General features: G+C 42.4%; 2 protein-coding genes across 6 annotated transcripts in view; both read left to right on the forward strand.

The window, feature by feature from the left end:
• PPP1R1B (protein phosphatase 1 regulatory inhibitor subunit 1B) overlaps positions 1 to 1,776 on the forward strand; it is a 56,739-nt gene extending 54,963 nt beyond the window's left edge. For all 4 annotated transcript variants that reach the window (XM_044447102.1, XM_044447103.1, XM_044447104.1 and 1 more), the window contains one exon: positions 445 to 1,776. In XM_044447102.1, the coding sequence (XP_044303037.1) occupies positions 445 to 548 (104 nt within the window). In that variant the 3' untranslated portion in view covers positions 549 to 1,776. The remainder of the gene's footprint in view (positions 1 to 444) is intronic.
• An 8,181-nt stretch (positions 1,777 to 9,957) lies between these two features.
• The window catches only part of STARD3 (StAR related lipid transfer domain containing 3), a 36,520-nt gene continuing 34,315 nt past the window's right edge, over positions 9,958 to 12,162 (forward strand). For both annotated transcript variants that reach the window (XM_044447018.1, XM_044447019.1), the window contains exon 1: positions 9,958 to 10,122. The gene's annotated coding sequence lies outside the window, so the exon portion shown is untranslated. The remainder of the gene's footprint in view (positions 10,123 to 12,162) is intronic.

A 12,162-nucleotide genomic window follows, 5' to 3' on the forward strand; every position in this document is an offset into this window, starting at 1 on the left:
CATCCAGATCTTTGTTCAAATCCATGACCATGGAACTATAGCCATTGAAAAGTTGACTCACTTGTTTGACCCATTTAGAATTACCTGATCATCATGCATCTTGGCATTGAGTATCCGGTTCACTCCTGCTGTCCTTATTGTGGCACAATGTGGAGAAACAGATGAGGTCTTGGAGCTGAGAGTTGTCCATGACGACAACCAACTCATCCCTCCCAGCCTAGGATTCTGCAAGGGTAGTATACATGTTGCAGATCGGTGCATCTGTCATGGTTTTCACACAAGCAATGCTGGGAACTGTAATATTATGAGAAGAATCTCCTGAATCTCCAGGATTCAATGGGAGGAGCCATAATATTTGAAGTACCTTGACATTTTAAAAAATGCAGACACACAATAGTGCAATATAGCTTTTCCTAAATATTTTTCCTTGTCCTCCTCCTGTAGATCATGCCATGGAACTGAGTCACTCCAGCTGGGAAGAGAGACCTCCTTGTGCTCTTAACCTGGAAAACCGTTCCTCCCCACCCCCAATTCGTACTACTACCTAACGGCAGGAGGTGAAGGGTTGAGTTGGGAGCTGTCCATTAATGGAGAACTCTCATTTTTCACCAAGACAAATTGGATTATTTCCTTTAACAACTATTTTCTCTTTTATCCTATTTTCTGTTCCAATTTGGTCTTTCTTTTGGCAGTGTTTGGCTTGTGTTCAGTGAATTATTTAATACAGTGAAAGAGTGAATGGAAAGCCACTGGGCACAGAAACAAGGAATAAAGCTTCCACATTCAGAAATGGGTCAGTCTGGATGTCCAGGAGCTGGGGACAAGTGATAGAGTCTACCTATCTCTACCATGCTTTGCTTGTAAGGTTCCCTGGGGAATGAAGGGACATCAGGCTGGGAGCTGTCTGATGTACAGGGCTGGGCAAAATGCTTGTTTTGTGTGACCCATCATGGCAGCTCTTAAATGTTCGTGCCTCTGCTCATCCACATAGATCTGAATTTCCATAACTGTATTCTGTGAGACCAGTAGAAATGGTTTTATTAAGGGGATTCAGGTAACCAGGGTGCTTCCAGGCAGATGGCTCCTTTGAGCTACCAGACAAAAGACAGGTATTCTATCTTTGTCTTCTTGATGGATTTTTGGTGGTTCCAGACAGAAGGCTCCTAGCAGAAAGCATTTTGCAGCTGTTCCATATTTTTCTCCTTAACAGATTTTGTGGGGAAGGAAAATTATGAAAGAGCTGGTAGGAAAATACTCAGGGAAGGGCTCATGAGTAGAAGGCAACATCTGGATCCCTTTAAACTTCCATGAATGAGATAGGGTGATAGCATAAAAGCCTCCTCTGAAAGCAGCCTTTCTGTAGTTAAAAAAAGAAAGAAAACAGTGGGAGGAAATCCCAAATAAAAGGCAAAGATACCTGGAACTCCTGCAGTTCAGTGAATGTGGCAGAGAGACTGTACATTAAAAACCTTATCTGGAAGCAACCCTGGTCTGCAGGCATTGGCCATTAGATTTCTGGAAGCCTAATTTTGAATAAAAGTACAAATGTTCCAATAATTGGCAACCATAGCTGAATTTAGCCTGATAAGCTAGAGGGAAGATCATTAATTGGCCCATTTAGAACCTCTCTCACCCCCACCCCAATATTCCCCTCATCTCTCTGAAACCTACAAATCAAGATCCAGTTTCATAGTCAAAGCTGCTCTTTTGCTTTCTATGCCTTCATCACATTTCTCTCCCTGTGTACTAAGCAATGTCTTTCCATGTGCCTCTCTGCTCTATTAAAGTTTTGTAAATAAATAAAATGTTTAAAGAGTGTTTTATGGAGAAAGGAGTAGCCTCCCTCCTGAGGTAAGCAAGCTCCTCTTTCCCATGCCAGCCAAGAGCTACAAAAGCAAAGGTTTCCATTACTTTGCAGGATGTATTTTTTGCAAACTATTTGTAAGGGCATGAAGATTCAGTGACGAGATATTAGAGCAACAGGACCATTATGGGGAGTCACTATCCTGGCCTGTAGTAACTCCCAAATAGTGGGTGGGTATTCTTCCAGCGAAAACAGATCTGACATTTCTTTAAAGCCATTTTTCTAAAGAACAAATCTGAGGATTTTCTTTCTCTCATCCCACTAGAAAAAGAGCATTTTGTAGGATTTTCTCTGCACGTTCTCCACCATTTTTGCACCAGCTGCCATTTTCTCCCCAGAATGACACAAGAGCTGTAGCACTGTGAAGAACTAAGAATAGTGGCCAAGCTGCTAGCATAGTTGCTGCACTGACAGGCGTCAGCAATACACTGGGGATAAAGATTAGAAAATGGTGAACCCCATTCCTGAGAAACCATTGGGAAACTTCTACCCCTAGAAATTTAGTAACCTGGTTTCTTTCCTCACAAATAAGACTGAGAATTTTGATATACAATTATACAATCTGTATCTTCATTTGCATTCTGGCTTCCAGAAGGCAGCACAACTAAACCAGTCCCCAGGTTTTCAAGAAAGGAAATTCAGTAGCTATTTAACCCTTGATCACTAGGATTTGGCAGGACTGGGCAAGTCAGTGACAATTTCCCTCCCCAGCATATATGACATCCTTTTATGTGCATGCAGCTTGGAAAGTATTAATCAGAAAGGAGAGTGATAGAAATTTAGGCTATCTGCATAACTTTCCATCTATACTTATTTTAGACTAAGCCTGTACTTAATCTCACTGCTCACTTACTGTCTGATGCAAGCATGCCTATTTTATTTAGGAACGAGCTTTCACAACTCTCCTAGCATGGACTGATGGAAATTCTGTGCTTTTGGACGTTTTTCAGTGAGGTGCCATGAGATGTGTACAAAGATACATCTCCTAAAATGTGAAAATGGGTGTCCTTGTAAGGAGGTGCATATTTGGAGGTTAATATTTTAAAAGTTCTGCAGTAGAGCATGGCACTGTACCCTGTGGAAGCAGCTGGCATATTTGACTTGCACACGACCATGCTATGAATCACCTGTTCTTCGCTCATGGAAAAACAAGTATCCTTGTTTGCTTCCATCAGATGACTGGCTTTGTGGAACTGTCTGTCCATCGGATGCCTGTTTCCCCCACCCCCAACCTCATCTTCCACATCACTCCTCCCTGACTCTGCTCTTAGTAGACAGGAGAAGTGTGCTCACTTCAGAGGGGCCCTTTTCTGTTCATACAGAAATGGGTTTTTCATGCCAGCGCCCAGCTGAGACCATGCATATAGCGAGAGGCATTGTTGTTGCCAGAGCGGCACTTGCAACCAGCCATTTGGCCTTCTAGAAGGAAGTGAGTAAAGCCAGCTGGCTCCTGGCGGCCGCCCCACTTAAGGAGACAAGGGCTGTTTTCATGTTGTCTTAACTGCTTCAATCTTGCTTTCTCTTAATCAAGCCCGGGCAGTTTCCTGATCCTTTCCAGGGGAGCTGTTTGGAGCATGTAGCAGCTTGTTCTCATTTGGCCAGTACATGGCGTGATGGGATAAGATGGCAAGGTCTCGATGGTGGAAGGTTGCCCGAATGATGGCTTATTTATTATTTTTGTAAAGCCTCTGCATCATGGATGGCAGGCAGGCTGGTGTGTTTTGACTTGCCCAGAAAGGGAATTGATGCTGCATGTCCATTCCCACGTAGGGGATGTGGGGAGATGAGAGACAAGTCACCTTACACTGCAGAACTTGAAATTCTCTCTCCCTTTCCCCAGGGAATTAAATAAGAGAATTCTAAGAGAATTTAGAGCCCCATCACCATTCTTTTTTGTCTGTAGGAAAAACAAGAACCATAAACTGATATAAAACCAATATAACTTTCTATATTTCCTTCTCCCCAGACAATAAGACATTCAGAGCAGCCTCTGTGGTCTAAATATTTGGAAGACTAAAAACCCGGAAGGCTTCTGGCATCTCTGGAACTCTCTTGACAATGTGGCTTTCATGTCCTCTATGCAAAGGTATTTGTCAGCAGTCATTTCCAGTGAGTGCTTCTGTTGCGCTTCTGTTTCAGGAGGAAATCAAATTTGCCATTGCCCAACTACTAAATCAGATTGCTGGGAAATGGTGATCCTGCCCCAGTCGGCAATGGCTGTGCTTGTGAGTGCTATGTGAAATGTTGCAAGAGAGTTTTGGACACCAGCAACTTGACTCCTGGCCACCTCTGCCCCAATTAAATGTATTTTCAAATTCAGCAGGGGGAGTTAATGCACCTTCTAATATTTTTGTTTATATAGTAAGTAATTCTTCAATAACACATCCTCCTCAGAAGAACTTCTCTGGCCCTCAACAGAACTAACAAACATTAAACAGAAAGAAAGGAGGTGAAGGGGCAGCAGCAGAGGGGGTGGGAGACAAAGAGGAGGCAAGAAGTACACAGAAGGGTAACAAAATTTTTGATTCGAAGAGCACCAAGAGCTCTGACCAAATGCTATAGAATTTAATGCTAACACCAGTTATCCTAAATGCTGCAGGCCCCATTTAAAGACACAGTGGTCCTCACTTTAAAAGTCAAATGCTCTTTAGGCTGAATTGTGTGACTATTGCTGCCCAGCTGCTGCCCAGCCCTACAGGCTTTCATATGATGCAATCATCCAGAGAGATATCCATGGATTTAATTGAGAGCCAAAAAATCCCAAAGCTGAATCGAGCAAAGCAAATTTTTGTTCTACCTCTCACTGAAATGGATAAGTGACATGCCTGGACCATAACAAAAGTATTTTTTTTAATGTTGTCACTTAATGGAAAAGAAATCCCAACAGGATGGCCAGCTGTGTTTCGAATCATAGGAGAGTTGGAAGGGGCCATGAAGGCCATCGAGTCCACCCCCCTGCTGTTGCAGGACACCACGTGACACATCCCACTCAGGTGGTCTAGCAATCTCCTTTGCAGCAAGGGCATCCCATTCTATGGTTGGAACAGAAGTCTACTCTTGGTACTAGAGTGGGACAAACAAAAATAAGGTTTCAGGGTATTCCCAGATAATGAAAAAGTGTTGTTTTTAATTTTTCACCTGAAAAATTGAGTGGGAAGTGACAGACGGCACAGTCTGAGCATACCGGCACAAGCTGTTCAGGTCTTAGGACTGAAAAAGCTCCAAGCACCCCAGCTTGCTCCCCTCCCTCCCTTGAACTGGTATGTTACATGTAATTGGCTAGGTATCCAAGAGACTAAAGCATTGGGAGCTGGCAGCTGCATTACAGCCAGGTCAGTATCCCAAACATCTGGATGTACTGAGCTACAGCTGCTCCAATTCAGACCAGCCTTTAATGCAGTCACATCTTAAAAGGTCTTAGTTATGCCCAAGAACCTATTCTAGAGGCCTGGGCCATAAAAGGTTACACTGCCTTGCAACTAAGTACACAAATAAATTTTCCAGCAGTAAAAAATAAACTTTGCTTGGCTGTATGAACATAGCCAGCAAAGATCAACAACTGGCTTGCCTTCTTTCCCATTGTGACCATCTTTTAGTAGCTATTTCCACCAACTGCAGAAAAATTGTGAGATGGGACAGAAGGGCCATGTCGTTCCCCCTCTCCCTGGGACATGACTCCATTTCAGCTCTGCTCATCATAAGAACAGTTATATAACTGAGAAATAGTGCGCAACTTTGCTTGTTTTTCTTCTCTATTCCTTTGTATAATATCAAAGATTGTAAGCCTCCAAGCAGGATGGTCTTGTTCTTAATTTTTGGATATTCAGTAGAAAATGTGAAGTGCATAATATATGAATTATATTTTTGTATCATGAGTATTTACATTTATATTCCACCTTTTCCTCCAAAGACCCATGGTGATCTACATGATTTACCTCCAACCCATTTCATTATCACAATCACCCTATAAGGTAGATTAGGCTGAGAGTCAGTAAGTGACCTGAAGGTACCCTGCGGCCACGGCTGCAGAGGGACTTGAACCCAGGATTCCCCAGTCCCATTTTGATACTCTATCCACACTGGTTGTCTCTTTAAAAGGTTAATTTTATTTTTAAGGCAAGAAACCTATCTGTCACAAAAATCTTACAATGGCCTTATAGTAACAAGATATTTATTGTTAGCATCCAATGAATGTAATCAGCGTAATCGACAGCATAGGAATACGGACAGTGTAACTACGAATGTGTCTGGAAGACCTCAATAAACTAAAGCCCAAGGAATTCCAAAGCACTCAAAACTCATACAGTGGGGTACTGTTTGCCTATCAGTTACGAGAATGCAAACTTTGTACAAATCCTGCAGTTGTCTCTTGAGCTAGACTAAGGAATGCATTCTGAGGCAGAGGTATCACTGTGCTGTTTGACTAATCTGAAGTCAGGACACTCAGAGGCTTTATTTTTAAAGACTTAACCTCAACGTTGAGAAGTGGGCATGTGTAATTAGGCAATGAAATGCTGTATGAGAGGAAATGTCTGGCTTCTCTCATCTGTTTTTCTTGGTTATAAGGCTGCAGTCTTAAGTATCATTGCCCAGTAAGCATTAAAATTATACGAGCCACTTTGAGAGATATCAGACATGTGTAAATGTGAGAAATTATTGCAGTCTGCCAGTGGGAGTTCTTTCCAAATACATTTGAGTTAGGCTGTATATAATTTTTAAACAGTTTATGTAAAAACACATACATCCAAACAGTGGGGAAGAAGATCATGAAAGTAGCTGTGTGTTCCCTGTGGAAAAGATGAGATAGAAATGTAATGCTTCTTTTCATCCAGCATCCCAGGGTGACTTTTACATCCCAGTCTCACATTTTGTTGCATAATTTATACATAAGTAAAACTGCAATCTAGTCTTCTAGGACACTGTCAAATGCACGATGATAAACAGGGTTCTCTAATTAGACCCTCCTGCCTTTTTCTGCTTTCTTTCTATAAACCAAACATGCCCAGAGTATAAAATACCCACAAAACCAAATAACAGTAGGCCATGTGGGTGCTTTTTGTTACCCTATGTAACGTAAATATGTTGGAGCACAAAATGACTTAGCTTGGTGTACCAGGAAGCGGAGTAAACCCCTCCTTCAATCCCAAACTGGAATCCATTGTAGTAAAGCATTCCTACTGGTTTAAAACTGACTGGGGAAAGCATTGTTATGCTGATCATAGGCTGATGTAGGTAACTTCAGAATGAATCTTTCCTGCAGCTGAAAACTGAAATCCATTGTTAGGTTCCAAAAAACGGCCTTTCATAGGGGCCATTTGTATTGCCAGAGAAAGTTTTGTGTCTGAGGTAGCAAACTGACTGCAGATATTTGTGGTTTTTTGATGCTAGATGAAGGTTATAAAACATACACTGGAAAATCGGCACACAAGAGCGCTGTGACTCCTTAAAGCTCAACAACATTATTGCTAAGCTTTCATGGGTGGATCACTTATTTAACAGATAATCATTATGAGATTAATATGTGTAAGTGATTTAAAAATATAATCGGTGAAGTTCATCAAATGCATGAAAAGCTTGGGCAGAACAATCCTAATCAAAGCCCTGCAGGGTTTCTAGCTGGCAGAATAGAAGGGAGGAAGCAGTGTGTTCATTCCTTTTTACTCATTCCCTCCCACTAAAATCAACAGGAAGGGACTAATCTATGCAAACCGCTGGGCAGGCATAGATTACTAGCTGGTTTGGGGGTGTGGCCAGAGTTACAAAGGAGAACTGTGGCTTTTTCAAATCCAAAGCTTCTCCCCTCCCCCACATGCCTCTGTGCCCCCACTCTGAAGTTCCAGTTTTGGAGAGGTAAGAGACATAGATGTTTCCATAGGGGCTGGAAGGATCCAACTTAGATATTCTACCCATGAAAGGGACACCCTGTTGCAGCTGGGACAATCATCCCATGGACCACAGGGTTTCAGTGTAATACTTTTTGTCTTAAAACATATATATGTGTGTGTGTGTGTGTATGTTAAATGCATGACTGACAAAACATAGATGATGATCTATGTAAATACGCTGGCTACCATCTTCATCAGGCCACACATTGCAAACTGAAGTGAGGTCAAGGAATGCTGAGGCCAGAGAAAATTCTCCAGAATGAAAGAGCTGCTGCTGAAGTAGTGGAAAGGCTTGAAGTACAATCTTATGCATGCTCAGATGGAGTAAGTCCCACTGTGTCCATGTCTGATGGGACTTAACTCACTCCTGTGTTTAAGATTTCAGTTTTAAATAAGGATTAAACATGTAGGCAACATTTTTGTTTGCCTCTTTTTGATATTTGTAGTGCTTGTCACCAGTGCTATATGAGCTTTTGACTTCAAGAGTTCTCTAGAAAGTAAGACAAAAATATGATAAAGACTACAAGTTTAAATGTTATCCTGTAATTTGTGATGGGGTATTAGATACATCTATCTGTATATCCAGAAGTACTCTCTTGCTGCAGATGTCCCAGGATTCAATGGCTTTTCTATTGGAAATATTTCTAAATAAAACATGTCAATTTGCAACAAGCTTCACAGGCTCTTTGTTGTTGCTTTACAAAATCCTGAATATATAACATTGAAGTTGTTGCATGCAGTACACTGGGGAAACATCTGTGTTGTTCGTTGAATTTTATGGCACTTTATGCATTTTAAAAGAGGTTGGCTGTTTTCTCAAAGCAGCTCGAAAAGCCAGATAAAAGCAAAGAAGCGACTAAATCAGAGCAAAATAGAGAAATTAACCACAAGCAAGCTTAAATAGAGAAACTTTGTAGCCCTGGCAAGAAGTGCAAGCTAAACAGCTTGACCCATTCCAAAGCCTAAGAGCTACAGTAGCAAAGGCCTGCTATCAGCTGCTAGTATTTTAATATAACATAAAAAAGACATCAAGACCAGAGCCTCATCTCCCAAATCTCAATGGTCCAGCAGTTGATAGTGGGAGAAGCAGCCCCCTATTCCGTTTAACACAATAGGATTTGCCAATCATTCTGCATTTCACTGTGTATCTCCCTGTAATAAATACAGGTAATACAAGCCAAGGACAGAGACACGGGCCCTTTAAATGGTGGTTCCAGAATTCTGGAACTTCCACTCTGTGGAGGAAACAGAGCATGTAAGATGTACCGCGAAGACCCTTTGGCCCACAAAGCTTTCTAAGAAAACCTACTGTCCCAAAATGCCAAATCCTGAACTCAGTTTTAAAACTTTCCTGCCAAACTACTTTCCACTGTTCCTTTTCTATGGTTTTTACTCATATTGGAAGCCGCTTTGTTAAGAGATGGGCCAATAAAATAAATAGCAATTCAATTGACAACTATTAAGTAAAACACCTGTATTTATTTCAAGAACATCGACAGTTTCCAAGGAAGAGAGGCTGGGATGGCTTATCACACAATACACAGCAATCGCAAATCAGGTTTTACAGATAATCCACTACAAGCATTTTATGCATATGCGACTTGACTGACATGAGCGTCAACTCCACCTTGGCAAGACTATCAGGTTCCCGAAATCGCACGGCTTCCACGTATTTGCTTTTCCTAGGGTGCAATCCTATACAGGGTTAGTCTGGAAAGAAGACCTACAATTCCTAGCGTACCCCAGCCAGCCATGTTTCCTGGGGCATGCTGGAAACTGTAGGCCTGCGTCGAATTGCAAAGTTTCATGCTTTACCGTACAGTTATACACACTTTACCCGCGACCGGCCATGCTTTCGCTCTAGCCAGTGGCACCCGTCACTTGGCAACAACCAACCACGCCTCCTCTCCTCGGAATAATAAACTCCTCGCATCTGCTCTCTGCGTTCAGCCGACGATTCTGCCGCTTTTCCCTCTCAAGCGCCCCACATGCGCTCCACCTGACCAGGCGCGCTTCCTCATGCTCCAAGCCCACGACACCAGCGCAACCAAAAGCGGGGACCGCCCCCATCGGTCTGGTTCCAACCAATGGGCATGATCCGCTTTCGCCCCGTCAGCCAATAGATCCCCTTCTGTAGCCCACGCCCCTCCCACCCCTCCGTGAAGTGCGAACCTGACTCCACCCACCTCCCCTTTCGGAGTCAAGCGGAGGAAAATCGGGAGGAAGGCAGTGTATGCCGGATAACTCCGCGATCGCGCTACAATCATGTGATCGGAAGTAGTATATGGCCCGAGCAGGATTTCTTCCGCCTTTATCGATTGGTTTTTGTTACCAGGGAAGACTGAGACCTTTGGGGAAGCATTGATTGATCAGGTAAATGTCCAGCTTAGCTTTACGCAGGAGGGATTGCCTCTGTGAAAAGTGGGTCTGGATAATTCTTATGTTTTGCATTTATGTGGTCATGTTGCCTGGACATGTACATTAACTGAGAGAGTCTTATAGTAGCTCTGAAAGGTAGGTTACTGATAGAATCCAAATATTAACGATTTCTAAAGGCATAGTAGGCTAATTTGTTGCCAAAAAAAAAAAGAGTCTTGTGACCCTTTGAAAACAAGCTGAGGTAGGCGATGGTCCATGGAAGCTTATGCCAGAATGAATTCGCTTTTAAGGTGCCTGTAAAGATGCTCAGGGTATGGGAAAGAGAGGGTCTTATTTGTATGGCTCTATGACCTTAGATAATTTTAGGACCCAGAACTTCCTGAATTGTAGTTTAGCTACACTCTATCCACTTGTTGTTAGCTATAGATATTGATGGATGATGGTGGAGGACAGCCAAGAGTGTTTTGATATCTGAAGGCCTAAAAAAAATATTTTGCCATAAATGTACATGAGCTACAACTTAGATACTTGGATGCCAGAAATGTTATCTTCTGATATGTGTACCTGTGGGTGTAGAGAAAATATAGTACATAATGGGGCAATAATGATGGGAGAGGGGATGATGAGGTTGAAAGGACAGCATAACTAAAGTTCATGGAGAAAGTAGGATTTGTGCTGAGTCTCTCTGCTTTCACAGTTCAACGCTGCATGAACTGTGTAAAAAACTTCCAGATACTTTTGTTAAAGTTCTGTGTCAAAATTTGAATTCAGAAAGTGAAACGACTTGCATGCTTCAGCCTGGGCAAATCACACTATGGGAACAATTCCTTCAAGGAAAAAAAAAAAGATTCTCACACTGCATGTATGTTTAGCGGTGAAAACAGATGAGATAAAGGAGGAAAAGAATATTCATTAAACTTGAACAGGTGATAGGGGAAATTACTGGTTTTCAAGGAGTGTGTTATCAGAATGGCTCTGGTGATAGGCAGTGTATTCAAAAACAATTTGGCATGTGAGAAGAGCAGATGTAAAGAAAGAACAGCAAGAATTATCTTATTACCACCCATCATAAGAACCAAGTAAAAAGCATCAATGTTATCACTATACTGCAAATGAGAGTTGAGAACAAGAAAGCAAATTTCCTTGGGCCCATTCAGTGAGTTAGTAGCACAGGTGAAATTCAGGCTGGGAGCTTCCTGAGTCACCACTAAATCTCATAAATGTGGGCTCCCCATCAGGTCTGAGGGCAGGCATATGTGTGAAGAGTGCTGGGTCATTATGTAGGGGTTTGGAATTGCCAGGTGAGGTGGATTTGCCTCCTTTTCAGTGGAAGAAGGGAAATCTCAGATTGAGGAGGCAGAAGTGAGGGTTGGTGGAGATGTGATTTTTACAGCCAGTCTCCACTCTTCTTGCCTGTTTTCAACCTTGCCCAACACACTCTTTTCTCAGCATATTTATTTTCAGTATCTTTGTGAGAGCAGATGGACATAACACACTTGGAAACTTTATGGAAAAGAAAGTCGCAATCATAGATTTGAGATCAATTAGGACAAGGGGAGGGATGTTGTTAAGCTTCAGTTCCCATCAACCTAAGTCAGCATGGCCAATGGTTATGGGCAGTGAGTTTTACAACAGCTAGAGAGCCCCAGGGTCTCCACAAGTTATGTGGAAATGGTTGAGATCTCTAACTGTTTTAGGCAATCTGGCAACCACTTGATGATTAGGTCTACAGTTTTCATTAACCCCAACTAGCATGGCCAATGCTAAGGAATTCTGAGGGCTGTAGTCCAAAATAACCAGAAGACACTGTGCTGCCTGTCCCTGCTCTTTAAGAAAAAAAATCCCTAAGAATCATTGGGCTGTATCCTTGAATCACATGGCCCCACCCTCTGGGTCTCAATGATGAGGGGATCAGGAGGGAAGGGACTGCTTTGGTGTCTGAGGAAGGGTAAGGATAGATTTTGGAGAAAGGAATCAACATCTGTAGGGTTTCTGGGAGCTACTCATGACTGCCTTGGTGAACTGTTTCTAGCT

The sequence above is a fragment of the Varanus komodoensis genome, unplaced genomic scaffold (genome assembly GCF_004798865.1).
Source record: "Varanus komodoensis strain SLA01 unplaced genomic scaffold, ASM479886v1 scaffold50, whole genome shotgun sequence".
Taxonomy (NCBI): domain Eukaryota; kingdom Metazoa; phylum Chordata; class Lepidosauria; order Squamata; family Varanidae; genus Varanus; species Varanus komodoensis.